General features: G+C 42.7%; 1 protein-coding gene and 1 long non-coding RNA gene across 11 annotated transcripts in view; one reads left to right on the forward strand and one right to left on the reverse strand.

Moving 5' to 3' along the window:
* Nucleotides 1-15539, reverse strand: part of LOC309345236 — a 278649-nt gene that overhangs the window by 245520 nt on the left and 17590 nt on the right. The window lies entirely within an intron of this gene.
* The window catches only part of EPB41L1 (erythrocyte membrane protein band 4.1 like 1), a 179656-nt gene that overhangs the window by 120104 nt on the left and 44013 nt on the right, over nt 1-15539 (forward strand). For all 10 annotated transcript variants that reach the window (XM_081867441.1, XM_081867437.1, XM_081867442.1 and 7 more), the window contains 2 exons: nt 496-698; nt 5683-5847. In XM_081867441.1, the coding sequence (XP_081723567.1) occupies nt 510-698; nt 5683-5847 (354 nt within the window). In that variant the 5' untranslated portion in view covers nt 496-509. The remainder of the gene's footprint in view (nt 1-495; nt 699-5682; nt 5848-15539) is intronic.

A 15539-nucleotide genomic window follows, 5' to 3' on the forward strand; every position in this document is an offset into this window, starting at 1 on the left:
AAACTTTGAGCCTCCCGATGTTGTTGTCCTACAGTTCCCACTATCCCCGACTATTGGCCATGGTGGCTCAGGCCGATGGGTGTTGGAGTCTAATGACAACTTAGAGAGCTGGTGGTTCCTTAACCTTGGCTTAACCTGAAAGAATACCGATTTAGCAGCCCCGTCTTTGAGTTCCAAAGCAATAATAAGTGTAGATATAATCTCATTCCATCAGGAGGTCTTTACTGCAAAGATATCCCATCCTCCATTGCAGCATCTCAGCAGGGTGGGGTGTCTGAGATTGGCCTGCAGTGTCCAAGTGGCAGACTCGATGATTGTGCAGATTTGATTTGGAAGCCTCTTTTTCAGGGATGCTGCTGTGCAATTTCCTGGTTCTGAGACATCACCAGGAGGGCAAGTGCGTCCCTACAGATTCAGAAAGCAATTGTTTTGATAGCCAGGATTGCACATTTTAATCCCTTCCTTGTTCTTCTCATCTTACCTTTGCAAATGCAGAATAATTAGTAACCATGACGACAGAGACGGGACCAGATTCGGAGGTGAAGAATGCCCAAGAGGAAACTCCGCAGCAGCCTCCAGAGGAGGCAGCGAGTGGGCCGAATGCAGTGACCGGTGGCTCCACACCCACGGCAAACAGCCAGGAAGCCGAGGCGAATGAGAAACCCGGTGCCCACAGCGACTCGAAGCATGCAGAGCGGGTGAGTTGAGATGGCTGCTGAGAGTGCTGAGCCCGGGCCTAGACAGTGTTTTCAGTGCCTAGCTCAGCCCTTGTCCTTCTCAAGCAATAAAGAAGAGAGTGCCTTTGAGCAACAAGAAGACTCATTCATATGCAGAAATTTTGCACGTGCCAATTTGATAGGGACGTGGGTGGCGCTGTGGGTTAAACCACAGAGCCTAGGACTTGCCGATCAGAAGGTCGGCAGTTCAAATCCCTGTGATGGGGTGAGCTCCCGTTGCTTGGTCCCTGCTCCTGCCAACCTAGCAGTTCGAAAGCACGTCAAAGTTCAAGTAGATAAATAGGTACCGCTCCGGCGAGAAGGTAAACGGCGTTTCCGTGCGCTGCTCTGGTTCGCCAGAAACGGCTTAGTCATGCTGGCCACATGACCCGGAAGCTGTACGCTGGCTCCCTTGGCCAATAAAGCGAGATTAGCGCTGCAACCCCAGAGTCGGCCACGACTGGACCTAATGGTCACGGGTCCCTTTACCTTTAATTTGTATGTATAGATGCAACTTTAGAAGTCACTGCTGTAATTTAAATAGGTGACTTGTCTGCCTGCCCAATTTGCTGTCCAGGCACTATTAATGGTCAACGTAACGGCCCCTTCTTTCCCTTTTTATGGTTTTTCATCTTTAAACTAGACTTAGACTTGACAGTCCTTCAAGTCAAGGAGAATCCTCTGTAAAGTAGGACACCCTAGTTTGAGTCCATTGCAGCTGCAGCTTTGAGATGAGCCTGGATTGGCTTTCTTCACTCAGTTCCAACTTCAGCATGTCAAGCAGTTGCAGCTGAGTGTCAGAAGCCGATTTGGGTTTAAGCTCAGGGTGTGGAAGGCGGCAGATTTATGCCCAACCTGGTACATAGCAACACAGATGGAGGTCAGCACAGGACCAAAACCTGCCCTGGGCTCAAACTGCTGCAGGGGCCCTTGTTTTCACTCACTGCTGAATGCCAGTGGTCAGTCTGTGCTCTGCTGTGTAAGAGAGGAACTCCCATGTTGGAGAGAATAGATTCTAGGCAGGCTTAGATCTGGTATATTTTGTAAAGGGGGTTGGGGTGGGTTATGCATCCTCCCTGTCTAATAAAACGTTCCAGGCAGCTAATGGTATAAAAAAACTAAAATGCAATAAAGAGCAATAAATAACAGTATAAAATAGGAGGCATGAACTGCTGATAAAACAATTTAGAAGTTTGAATATTAAAGTGTCTGGGAAATTGATTATGATGATATATAGCTGTAGACAAGTCTCTCTCTCTCCCCACCTCCCCTAGCGATGCCAGAATTTAAGCCTGTCTAAAATCTATTCTTCACCTGGGAATGGTATATTGTGGGGGCGGGGAGGCGGGGGATGCACTATTCTTCCATCTTGGAGCATGGCAGGGGCTGTTGCCTAAGAGTTCTTTTATGACTTCCCCATCCAACATGACTTCTTGCTCCTTGTTTGCTGGTTGAACTACATGTGCAAAGACTTCTGCCCACGTTGTTCCTCTTACTCTGTGTTTAGCAGACCATTTTATTCTGGCAGGCTTTTGTTGTATGTGGCAGATAATTTTTTTCCCCTGCTTGGTTTTAACTGCTGTTCCTGTCTCTCATGGGTGGGTTGCTTTATATTGTTCCCCTTATTAAACTGCAGTTTTAAATGTTGTAATTCACCCTGAGTTGTGCATTTGTACCAGAAGGGCGGGGGATAAAAGTGTTTTAATAAACAAATTAAATGCCAGGGTGCCCTTTGCCACCTGGTTGATATTTCTTCCCTACTCTCAACCCCCCCCCCAGCCCCCATTTTTCCTCAGCCTGTTACTTCATGGAGAATGCAAGAAAACACCACCTATATCTATGGTTCCTTTTTAGTCACCATCCCTTTTCTTTACTCGATTTCCTATAAAGATGCCTTGCTCCTTAGTGGTGTCCCAGAGTTTCTCAACCCTGCAGGGGAGGAGCTGTAACTGAGTGGTAGAACACATGTTTTACATTTAAAATGGTCCCAGATTCAATTGTTGGCTTCTCCAGGTAGGGCTGGGGAAATATTCCTGTGTGAAAACCTAGAGTTTCCTTTTGTCTGTTGACACAGTACTGAGTTAGATGGACCAACTGTGTAAGATAAGCTCCTTGTTTTCCTGTTGGCTGCAGTTCATTAGTTGGATGAAAATTCCAGGTATGACTGCTCCCAGGTTTGCTTCAGAAAATACCTGTGAAGGAATTGCACCTGTCTCACCCAGAGACCAGAAGCTAAATGGCCTGATGGAGCAGTTGCTCTGACGTTTTCTGGACAGTGATGAAAGGGCCAATTGCATGTCCCAGAGTTGGCACTGAGTTGCCTGGAATGCCTTTTTTGAGGTATAAGAATGAAAAGTGCTATGGCCTTCATCCTCTGGTAAACCATGGACCTTTGTGAAAGCAAAAGAGGCACCTTATCATCTCCCAGATTAATCTCCAAACCAGGATTTTCCTCATCAGCGCAGTGGGAAGGTCGTGGTCTGTTTTCCATTACAGATGAGTGAGCAGCCTGTGGCACTGTCTTGTTGCTGCATACAAAGATACATGAGACGGCATGGAAGTCTTATAGTGATGGAGAATCCATATGGATTTTATTCTATCAAGGTCGTATGTTTGACCTTGCCCATCTGCCAGATAGATATTTAATTCTCCCTTAAACTTAATTTATATACAGGGGCCCTGTTTCGCCCCTGAAATATAATGAAGCAAGGAGTGTAGCTGAGTAGCATAATATTCAGATGTTGTTCCAACCCTAAAAGCCATTATAAATCCCTTTACGAAAATTTATTCTTGGTTGGGGAGGGCACACTTGCTGCTCATTCAGTATGCCATGCTTGGTGGAGGGGAAAGCCAGAAAGGAGAATCAAAGTGGACAGATCATATAAATGGATTGGCAAATAAACATTGGGTCCTTTTCTTCAGGGGTGAAAAATAATAATTTAAGCCCTTGGCAGTGGCTAGGATAATATTAACCTCCCCTCCCAATTTTTCAAAATACCCTCAAAGCCCTAATTTCTAAAATGTGAGGATTGAGTAGGGAAAAATCTGCCCCTCTCAGATGCTGCATCATCTTCCAAAAGTCCACTCCATCTGATATGCATGGAAATTATCTGGAATGATTCTGGGCCACCTGAGAGCACTTTGCATTTGATAAACACAGAGCAGCTACTTGCTTGGTTTGGAAAATGCACTCAAAGCTACTTGTAGTTGTCCAGAGCTGATTTGAACATCTGCTGTTGGTCAAAGGTTGTTTCTGTTTAAATCACCTTAAGCTACAGTTCTAAGCGTGCTTCCGTGGAAATCAGTTCCAATGAACTCAGCGAAATTTACTTCGAAGTAAACATTTCTTCAGCTACAAGTTAGGAAAGATCTGCTTGGGGGCAATCAAGTGCTCATGCGTTAGAAAACCACAAAAGGAGAGACAATAGTTCTTCTGTATATTGATTCAGAAGACTCTTTTTGCCAGGGGCATCAAATGAAGCTATGGATGAGTGAATGTTGCACTTCTTTTATAGAGGGCAGTGAGCACTGCCCAGCAAGAAGGCTGCATCTCCAGTGTGTAAGCTTCTCTCTCTAGGTATTTCTGTCCCAGGCTAGAGATTGTCAGCTAAAACTAACCTTCCGCCAGTCCCCTTTTCCCCCTGGGGTTCATCTTGGTCGAATGTGTCTCTGTCGTTGTGAAGGATTGGAATTGCAAGAGAACGCAGCTCTGATCTTACCACCAAGGGTTGGATTGATGTGCCACCAATGGGAAAGGCTTCTCCTTCATAACTGCTATGTGGGCTGAAGCTTATTTTTCAACAGAAAGTTGCCTTTTCCACCCAGAGATACCACAGCAATTAACTATGGGAGAGTGCTAAGCCAGTGGCAATTTGCAGTGTTCTGATTCTGAATCTTTTTTTAAAAAAATTAATTTAATTTTACATATATCTTCCAGAAATCATATAACATATATTTTTATCTTCTACAAGAAGCAATTTGCCCATCAGAGGTTATTTTGCCCACTTGGGACTTCACCTATTGCTTTTTGGTTTTCTTACTTCCCCCCCACTGTGGGAGCATTCAGATAAGACTTTGCTGGGCAGCAGCATAAAACCACTACCAGAAAGAAGTGAGATTACAGCACTTGTTGAAGGGGTGTGTTGAAGGGGAGAGCGTGTTATGCTGAAGAAAGCTAAAGGATGTGGCTTGTACATGTGATGCAAATCTTATACATTTGCTTGTATTGTTTTGCATTTCCCCCCTTTCTGCTAGCCGTGCTATATAGCTAGTGCTGCTGTATAGGGACAATGAAGTCCTGTGGCCCTGAATACCAGAATGATTGCATAGATCCCTCCATCACGTAATAGGTATTGCCAATATAACAACAAAGACAGGCCCTGCCACAGGCTTGCAAAAGGAAAGACAAGAGAATTGGGGGAACTGGGGATAGATGCAAAGGGAAGATGAGCAGAGAAGAGTAATCATCCTGGTTGCCCAGTTGAGGAAAGGAGCTATAGGCCACCTCCAGTTTCTGGGCATAGTGAAATTATTCTTTATTTCAGGAGTCTGGGCATGCTGTTTCAGTGGATTCAGTCACCTGCCCACACACCGGCTGAGTAATTGAGACCCACCTGGTTAGTCTACCACCACACATGGTTCACATAAACTAGCACAGACTACATGCCCTGTGTGACTTTTTGCAAGAAGAGAAGTCTCACAGGGATGGGTTTTCTCATAAGAAGAGTTGTGGTGTTCTGTGGGGAGTGGGAAGAATTGCTATTCAGGTGATTCTAAGTTTCACTCTTGGTGATGCTCAGCAGTGCAGTGGGGAGCTGCAGGTTGGGCACCCCCCGACCCCAGTGTTGTGAACCAACATCCTGGTTCCCCGTTAGAATGAGGATGCTTAGTTCATAATTCAAAGGGCCCAAACATGAGCAAAGAATAACAATACTGTACCTGCTTCGCATCTCTTCCCCCATCCCAGGCTGTGGACATGGATGAAAAAGACTACAGTGAAGCAGATGGAATATCTGAGAAAACCACTCCCAGCAAGACCCAGAAATCCCCTCAGAAAGTCACCAAGAAGCTCAAGAGTGCCATCTGCAGAGTGACCCTACTTGATGCCTCAGAGTATGAATGTGAAGTGGAGGTAAGCAAGGGGACCAGATTGCTTGACCTTTTAAGCTACTAGTGGGGAATCTACAGGCCAAAGGCCTGGTTAGATCCACCAAGCCTCCTCCTTTGGCAAATGCATGCCCTCCTACCCTCCACCTGATGTATTGTCAGGTGTGGGGCAAGTAAACCCCTGGCTAAACTAAATGGGGGAGTTGAAAGTACTGCAGATCAGCTGATTGGTGGTGCCTGCAAGGCGGTGCTTTCAAAGGGGTTTCTAAAAACCCAGCAATCATCTTTCAAAGCGATGCACAAGACAACACTTTGCAAGGGTCACCTGATGTCATTGTGATGTCAGGTGATTGACTGGTGGGTGGCATTGCTCACCTTCCAAACTTGGCCTGCAAGGGCTGGAGATAACAAACTGGCTGACTGCCGAGATCCAGTTCTCTCTTAAGTGTATCCTGCAAAGTTTATGTGGCCTGAGTTCCCTTCCTCTGGGAATGGTACCCAATAAAAAGCACCTTTTATAAAAGAATAAGTCTGTAATCAGTGTTTTGCAACAATTAATGCTTTCAACTCTGCCAAAGACACGTGTGCGTGCGCACTTAACTCCCCATAGAGATGCACATGGAAGACAGGTGTGAGTGACTCATCCATTTCTGAGCGTAGGCTACTTGCTATTTGTGTATTTTGGTGAAAATGAAGTGTAGGCAATGTGTGTGCATGAAAGAGAGAGAGCTTGTGTAACTGTTAACCTGACTGGGATCCCTCGAGAAGAAGGTTATTATTAATAGCATGCAAGGGAGAAGCTTAGGCATTATAAAAAGCCTATTGCACAACCTCATTTGTATGATATCCCTCGCTTCATTTCCACGGACATTTATTCCTCTGTGCAGGATGGAATGATATCCCAAATAGTGACTTGTATCGCTGTGGAGACAAAAATCCTTGCTCTGTATCAAGTGAATGGAGAGCAATCCATTCTTTACTTGATCGCTGAAGAAAAAGGGTTTCATTTTTGAACATCTTGGATGGGAGAGGAAACGACGTTTGCCCTTCACTGAAGAACATGAACACAAGAATGTCTGTAATGCAAAGTCTTTTTGCTCCTCATCAAAGCGATCAGGCCTTTGTTCTTCAACTTTGGGTTCCCAGATGTTGTTGGACTACAATTCTCATTATTCCTGACCATTGGCTAGGCGGGTGGGATGATGGAAGTTGTAGTCCAGCAGCATGTGGGGACCCAAAGTTGAAGAACCCTGGAATAAACGACACTTTGGGAAGCATTAATGGTGCGGGGAGTGGGGATCCTCTTGCTCCCTGCTGCACATTCTCTTGGCCCCAGAACCTACAGTAGAGAAGAAGAAGAGTTTGGATTTGATATCCTGCCTTTCACTCCCTTTAAGGAGTCTCAAAGCGGCTAACATTCTCCTTTCCCTTCCTCCCCCACAACAAACACTCTGTGGGGTGAGTGGGGCTGAGAGACTTGAAAGAAGGGTGACTGGCCCAAGATCACCCAGCAGCTGCATGTGGAGGAGCGGAGACGCGAACCCGGTTCCCCAGATTACGTGACTACTGCTCTTAACCACTACACCACACTGGCTCTGGATAGTATTCCCTATCAAGTGTTTACTAGATTTTCTTTCATCTCTTTGCACCTGCAAGTGAACACTGAACTTCTCTGTGGCATCCATGCATGTTTGCAGCTGGGTTCCTGGGATGTTGCTCCTATCATCACTTGTGGCTACTAGCCTCTCCATATTACTATTTAAAAAAATGGGTTTGTACTTCAGTGCAACAAGGAGATGCATTTTATTATAGAATCTGTATTTAACATATGTAGAACCCTTCATCACTTTTCACAGAAAATCTGTGGCTTCTGTATTTCTGTATCTTCTACAAGGACAACTCTTCTGGTGTTCCTGTCTTTCACCTGGGGTGCCCTGTGCAAAGCCAACATTTGGCACCCTCAAATGAATCTTCTCAATTATGGGTCTTCTCAATTTTGCACCCCCTCAGATCAGCGCCCTCTGTGGGGAGACCACCCAAACCGCCCTAAATCTGGTGCTGCTTTCACCATCAGCAAGTGCATACTATCAAAATGAAGGCTCAATACCCATGCAGTTTAGAGCAGGATAAGGCCAGTCTGTACCATGTGATTGCTGTTCCAGTGGGAACAAATAAATTTAAGACTTTTCTGTTGGCCCGGAGCAGCAACAGTGTGGTGTGATTGTTGTTCTCCCACAATCTATAGCAGGCATTCACACCTTATGAACCACAGATCTATAAGTAGGCACATGCAAGTGACGTATGCCTCCTCTTTGAACACCAGTAGCTGGGAATGACAAGTGGGGAGAGTGTTATGATTTCAGGAGCATCACAAATGGGATATTTTAAATACTTCCTAATTATGCAGTATTCATGGATGCTAGGATTGCCAGTGACTACTATCCATGATGGCTATGCGCTACCTCCAGTGACACTAGCAGTCTGCCTCCGGATTCCAGCTGCTGGGAGTCACAGGTGAGGTGAGCAGTGTTCTACTCTGGTCCTGCTCGAGGGCTTCCCATAGGCATCTGGTTGGCATCTGTGAGAAGAGGAAGCTGTATTAGGTGGGATCCAGCTGTGCTGTGGTTACGATGCGTTAAAATTGCCTCAAGTGGTTTTGCCTGCAGTGAACCAAGCGAGAGCATGTGCTTCTGAGATCATGCAGGAACCTCTGGGGGCACGTTCTCACTTCATCTCTGCCTTTGGCCAAATGCATCCAGACCCCAGTTGTCTATAATGTGATCACCGTAAAAATTAGGTTTGCCATACAGAGTTGGAAGTCCGAAGACATACTGGGTCAAAAACTGGTAGGAGGTGGAGCAGGAGGGAACAGCTGGTAAACAGTCAGCAAACAAGTCAAAGCTAAGGGTTCAGTTTCCTACTGGTATTGCTATAAAAAGGAAGAGTTGGGACAGTCCATGGAATCTGGAGAGCCTGGCTGGCTTTAGTTGGATGGAAGTGGCAGTGGAGAAGAGCATGCTCAGAAGGCAGAGGGGGAAATGTGTGTGCTAAAGAGAGAGGGAGGTGGAGGATGAAGGAACACAAGGGATGTAGAAGCTGGGCAGGTGTATCTAGTACAATTTCAAAACTTAGTGTTATGGAAGATCAGTCCCTTTGCATTTTTAAAGAGAAATTTGTAGACCCACTACTTTTCTATGGCTTTTAGTGCTGGAGGTAGATTGGGTTGTGATACGTCCATATTTTGAGTCCCCAGTGTGGTGCCCATGGGCACCATGGCATCCACAGGTATCTCCTTGGTACTCACTAAGGACCTCTGCCTCTCCCAATTTTGGGGGGTTGGTTGGGAAAGGTTGCCTCTCTTTTTGGAAGGTTCCTGGTTTTGTTTGTCTGCACTGTATTTGAGAGTGCAAGCACTTCTTGGGGCGTGGGGGGGGGGGACTCTGAACATAGGCAGTTACTCTTCTGTGAAATGGATATTTTATGTTGCTAATTAGTTTCTTAGATTTCCCAATGTACCCTGAGGTCCAAAAAGGTTGGTGACCCCTGGTTCATAGTATATTTGTGCTGAGTCTTTTTAGAGGGAATCAAGAACTGAATGTTTTTCTTTCCACTTTGTGTGCAGATGAGTTGGGTTTTTTCCTCCACAACAATGCAAACTGGGGAGTGTGTGCATATACAGACGAAATTAGCTATATGCATTGTGCATAGAAATGGGTTACTTAACAGCTGCCACATGGAGCTATTTAAGGCAGCCCTGTGCTGCTGCTATAATGTATGCAGGCTTCTACAAACGGGGGGGGGGGGGGGACCTCTAGCCAGCCAAAGTTGGCCAAGACCCTCCCAGATTGATGGGAGAGGACACCACACAGCTTTTACCTTGACTAGTTCCAGCCTTTGTGCCGTGCAAGACCATAAGAAGTGCCTGGTGGATCAGGCCAATGGGCCCATCTCGTCCAGCTTCCTGTTTTCACAGTGGCCAATCAGATGCCTGCAGGGAACCCATAATGAGGACCAAAGTGCATTAAATGCATGGGATTGTGGCATCTCTCTCTCTCTCTCTCTCTCTCTCTCTCGCAAGGGGACAGTTCTTGTTCCTTTCTTTTACAAAATCTTGGGAGATGCAATCTTCATTATAATCTAGCTAATAGGCAGGTGGCTTGCTGGAGACTAAATAAAGTAGACTTTGATTGGTGGTGGCATTTACTGAGTGGCTAGTAAACTTGGGATTAAGTCTTGTTTCTAGTTCCATACCCTATTTTTTGTGCTAGCTATGACTTTTAAATCTCTAAGCAGGCTGGGCACTGTATGTATTGGCAGACTCTCTTCCTGAGTTGCAATGGGCTACTGTGACTGCATAACCCTGACCAGTTGCCCTCTCCCATAGTCTGATGGATTCATTTTTTTTTTTAAAAAATAATTTTTATTGATTTTACAACATAAACAAAAAACAAATAAACATAACACGACTTCCCCAAACCTCCCCTTCACTGCATCCATATTTTAAAATTTTTAGCAATTCTTCATCCCATTTTTATATTTAATTCTCTTTAAAGAAAAAATTCTATTTTATAAATTTCAATTTATAGCTGTAATTCTTTATATCCAATCCCTTGACATCTTAACATTCCGAAATTTTACAACAATTTTTAAGATAGATTTTAAATTTTTTCCAGTCCTCCTCCACTGTCTCTTTCCTCTGGTCACGGATTCTGCCGGTCATCTCTGCCAGTCCCATAAATTCAGTCACCTTGGTCTGCCATTCTTCCAGAGTAGGTAATTCTTTAGTCTTCCAATACTTCGCCAAAAGGATTCTTGCTGCTGTTGTTGCATACATAAAAAAGGTCCTATCTTTCTTTGGTACCAATTGGCCGACCATGCCCAGGAGAAAAGCCTCCGGTTTCTTTACAAATGTCCACTTAAGGATTTTCTTAATTTCATTATAGATCATTTCCCAGTAGGCCTTAATCTTTGGGCAGGTCCACCAAAGGTGATAAAAAATTCCTTCACATTCATTACACTTCCAACAATTGTTATTGGGCAAATGATATATCTTTGCAAGCTTGACTGGGGTCATGTACCACCTATAGATCATTTTCATTATGTTCTCTTTCAGGGCACTGCATGCCGTAAATTTAATACCTGTGGTCCATAACTGCTCCCAGTCAGCAAACATAATATCATGACCAATATCCTGTGCCCACTTAATCATGGCTGATTTAACCGTTTCATCCTGTGTATTCCATTTTAGCAGCAGATTATACATTCTAGACAAATTCTTAGTATTGGGTTCTAGCAATTCTGTTTCTAACTTTGACCTCTCCTTCTGAAATCCTAGTTTTCTGTCCTGCTTAAAAGTTTCATTGATCTGGAAATAATGTAACCAATCTCGGACTTTAGGTTTCAATTTCTCAAAACTCTGTAGTTTCAACTTTTCACCATCATATTCTATAATTTCACAATATTTTGGCCAATCTGTATCCATGTTCAATCTTTTTACCGCCTTGGCTTCCATTGGTGACAACCACCTGGGGGTTTTACTTTCAAGCAAATCTTTATATCGATTCCATACATTATACAATGCTTTCCTGACAATATGGTTTTTAAAGTTTCTATGTACCTTTACCTTATCATACCATAAATATGCATGCCAACCAAAACTATTATCATAACCTTCCAGGTCCAGAATGTCTGTATTCTCAAGAAGTAGCCATGGTTTCAGCCAGCAAAAAGCTGCTGCTTCATAATAAAGTTTTAAGTCCGGCAGGGCAAAGCCCCCTCTATCCTTTGCATCAGTCAAAATCTTAAATTTTATTCTGGGTTTTTTGCCCTGCCAGACAAATTTAGATATGTCTTTCTGCCACTTCTTGAAACAGTCCATCTTATCTAGAATTTGCAATGTCTGGAACAGAAACAACAATCTCGGCAATACATTCATCTTGATAACAGCAATTCGGCCTAACAAGGAAAGTCTCAATCTTGACCATATATCGAAATCTTTCTTCACTTCAGCCCAGCATTTCTCATAATTGTCTTTAAATAGGTTCACATTCTTAGATGTTAAATTCACCCCCAGATATTTTACCTTTTTAGTAATTTCCAAACCAGTTTCTCTTTGAAAACTATCTTTTTCCCCCACCGTAAGATTTTTTTCCAGCACCTTTGTCTTATGTTTATTTAATTTAAATCCTGCTACCTGACCAAATATTTCAATAAGTTCCAGAACTCTTTTTGTACTGGTTTCTGGCTGTTGTAATGTCAAGACTAGATCATCTGCAAATGCTCTTAGCTTATAATGTTTAGTTCCGACCTGTATACCTTTAACCAGCTGGTCTCTTCTAATCATATTTAGGAAAACCTCCAGTACCGATATAAACAATAGAGGGGAAATTGGGCATCCCTGTCGTGTCCCTTTCTCTATTGGAATTTCGTCCATAACCATACCATTTACAATTAGTTTGGCCTTTTGTTCAGAGTAAATTGCACTTATACCATTTTCAAAGTTCTTGCCTACCCCCATCCCTTGGAGATTCCTCTTCATAAAACTCCAACAAATGTTGTCAAAGGCTTTCTCTGCATCCACAAAAATCAAAACAGCTTTTCTATTTATGTCAGTTTCCAGAAGTTCTAAAATGTCTATAATATTCCTCACATTGTCTGACAATTGCCTGCCTGGTAGAAAGCCAGTTTGGTCCCTGTGAATCTCCTCTAACAAAACTTTTTTGAATCTTTTTGCTAAAATGTCTGCAAAGATTTTATAATCCACATTCAAGAGTGATATAGGGCGGTAATTCTTAACTTGATGTTTCTCAGTTTCTGTCTTCGGTATAAGTGAGATGAATGCTTCCTTCCACGATTCGGGAGCCTTTTTCCCTTCCAAAATTTGATTGCAAACTTCTTTCAATGGTTGTATTAACCAATCCTTCAGTACTTTATAGTATCTCGCGGTTAGTCCATCTGGTCCTGGTGATTTTCCCAGCTGCATATCCTGAATGGCGCTCTCTATTTCTTGATCTGTAATTTTCTCATTCAAACTCCTTCTATTATTTTCAGAGATTTTTGGTAAGCCGTATTTTCCAATAAATTCTTCTATCTCCTGTTCGTTTTTTGGCCCTTGTTTGTATAATTTCTTGAAGAAACTTTGAAAACAATTACTTATCTCATTTGGTTTATTAATAGACTTCCCATCTACTTCGAGTGATGTCACTGTATTCAATTTTTGCCTCTTTTTCAATTGCCAAGACAGTAGCTTCCCACATTTATCTGCGGACTCAAAAGTCTTTTGTCTCATTTGTTTAATTTTCCATTCTATTTCCTGATTCATCAATTCCATATATTGTGTTTGATAGAATTTTATTTCTCTTAATATCTCTTGAGATTTAGGCTTAGATCTCAATTTCTTCTCCCCTTCTTTTATTAGATTCCAAATTTTCTCTTTCTTCTCATTCTGTTTTTTCCTCTTTATTGAATTCTGTTGTATTAGGAAGCCACGCATCACGGCTTTACTTGCATCCCAAATAACTCTTTTTTCGGTGTCTGATCTCATGTTAATCTCGAAGTAGTCTTTAAGTGTTTTTTGGGCCTTTTTGCAGATTTCCTCATCTCCAAAGAGGGTGTCATTCATTCTCCATCTAAAGGTTCCAGCTGTTGTCAGTTTCATTTCCATCTTGACAGCATTGTGGTCAGAACAGGTCTTTGGGCAGATTTCTATTTTTTTAACTTTTGATGCCAGATTACTAGAAGTCCATATTTGATCAATTCTAGTCCATGTCATTTTTGCTTCAGAGAAGAAGGTCCCCTCCCTTTCCAGAGGGTTCCTAGTTCTCCAAATGTCAATCAGATCCATAGTGTCAGTCAGTTCAAAGAATGTCTTTGGTAGTCTTCCATCATTAGATATTGTTTGTCTTTGGGCCTTGTCCATGTTTGTGGAGACGACTCCATTCATATCACCCATCATTATAATTTTAAAGTCCAAAAAGTCCATTAAAGTCTCGTGCAACTTCTTGAAGAATTCAGCCTTCCCCTCATTTGGTGCATAAACTCCAACAATCAAAATCTTTTCTCCATAAATTTGAATTTCCACTGCCAGGTATCTTCCTTGGTCATCCTTAAAGATCAGTTTTGGTTCAAATTTTTCCTTAACATAGATCACAACTCCTCTTTTCTTAACTCTATCTGATGAAATAAATTCTTGTCCTAATCTCTTATTTGTTAAAAGTTTTCTATGTATCCTGGCAATGTGAGTTTCTTGTAGACAGATTACATCTAGATGTTCCTTCTTTAATAGATGAAATACTTGGCCCCTTTTTCGAGGGTGGTTCAAACCATTACAGTTCCAGCTGAAGAGTTGCAGAGACATTTTTGCTACTGGGTAGCTCTTCCACCGACTGCACCAAGTTGTTGTTCCTCCTCGGTCGGTGCTCGGTTCAGTCCAAATGATAGATTTGAAATATCCGGTACTTCCCCCTCACTAACAGTTCCTTTCTGAAGATCCTCTTGATTTCTTTCCAAAAAGAGTTCTTTATCCTGGTTTGTTTTTATTTTAATTTTCTTCCCTTTAAAGTTAAAGGACAGCCCTTGTGGAAATTCCCACCTGAATGGGATATTATTCTGTTTAAGTAGATCAACTAATTCTTTAAATTGAGATCTAACCTCCAAAAAATATTTAGGAATATCCTTGAAAATCTGGATCTGAGAATTTTTAATGACCAAGGCCTTCTGGAAGTGTAGGTTCAGTATTTTATCTCTTTGTTCCTTTGATCCCAGGGTAATTAAACAGTCTCTTGGCTTCTTCCCTTGCTTTCTGCCAATCCGAAAGGCTGAGGTTATCACAAATTCATCTTCTTCTCCATCTAACTCATCATTCCAAAAGTCTTGAAATTTATCTGTGAGGAATTCCCCAAGCTTGTCCTCTTCCTCTTCTGGAACCAGTCTTAATTTCAGGTTCTTGCTTTTCCTTTCCAGTTCTAGTAAGGCTAATGCTGTATCATGTTCATGTACTTTTTTTGCAATAGGCGCAAATTTTCCTTTGGTTTCTTCGGCTGTAGACCTAGCACTCTCAGCTATTCTCCTTGTTTCCGTAGAGTCTTGAACCAAACGGTTTATAGAATCTGTATTAGATGAGATTGTTGTTGTGTTCAGGTCTAGTCTTGTTGTCAACTCCGTCAGTTTCTTAGAGTTCTCTGTAGACTGTTTAGTAAGTTCTGCAGATTGCTTGGTGAGTACTTCTAATGACTGATTTATTTTGAGCAGAGCCTGTGTCATTGACTCCATTGATGCTGCTGTTATTTTTTCTTGTGCAGCTGCTGCTCCTGATAAAGAGCCTCTTTTTTGAGCTTGTTTTTGAGCCTGCTTTGTTTTACTTCTTGTTGAAATCTCTTCTGGCGGGTTGCTCATAACTCAAGGTCATTCACACAGGAAAGTTGCAAGTGGAAAATCCCGCTGGATACACCGTAATACAGCTAAAGCCCTCTAGAGGAGGAAATTGTAACCATCCAAAGGCACCCACAACAAAGAAACAGAAAGTCCAAAGGCAAAAGTCCCACTAAGAGTCTTTAATTTGTAGCACTTTACTGTTAAAATTGTAATCCACCAAAGTCCCGTTAATATGTTTCAAATAAGTCTTATTTTGTAGCCACTGTCTTTTGACAGCTCACTTGACAGTTCCTTTTTCAGGCGTTCGCTGCTCCGGCAGCCTGACCAGAAGTGTCAGCAGCAGAG

Source organism: Podarcis erhardii (genome assembly GCF_964252035.2).
Source record: "Podarcis erhardii genome assembly, chromosome: 6".
Taxonomy (NCBI): Eukaryota; Metazoa; Chordata; class Lepidosauria; order Squamata; family Lacertidae; genus Podarcis; species Podarcis erhardii.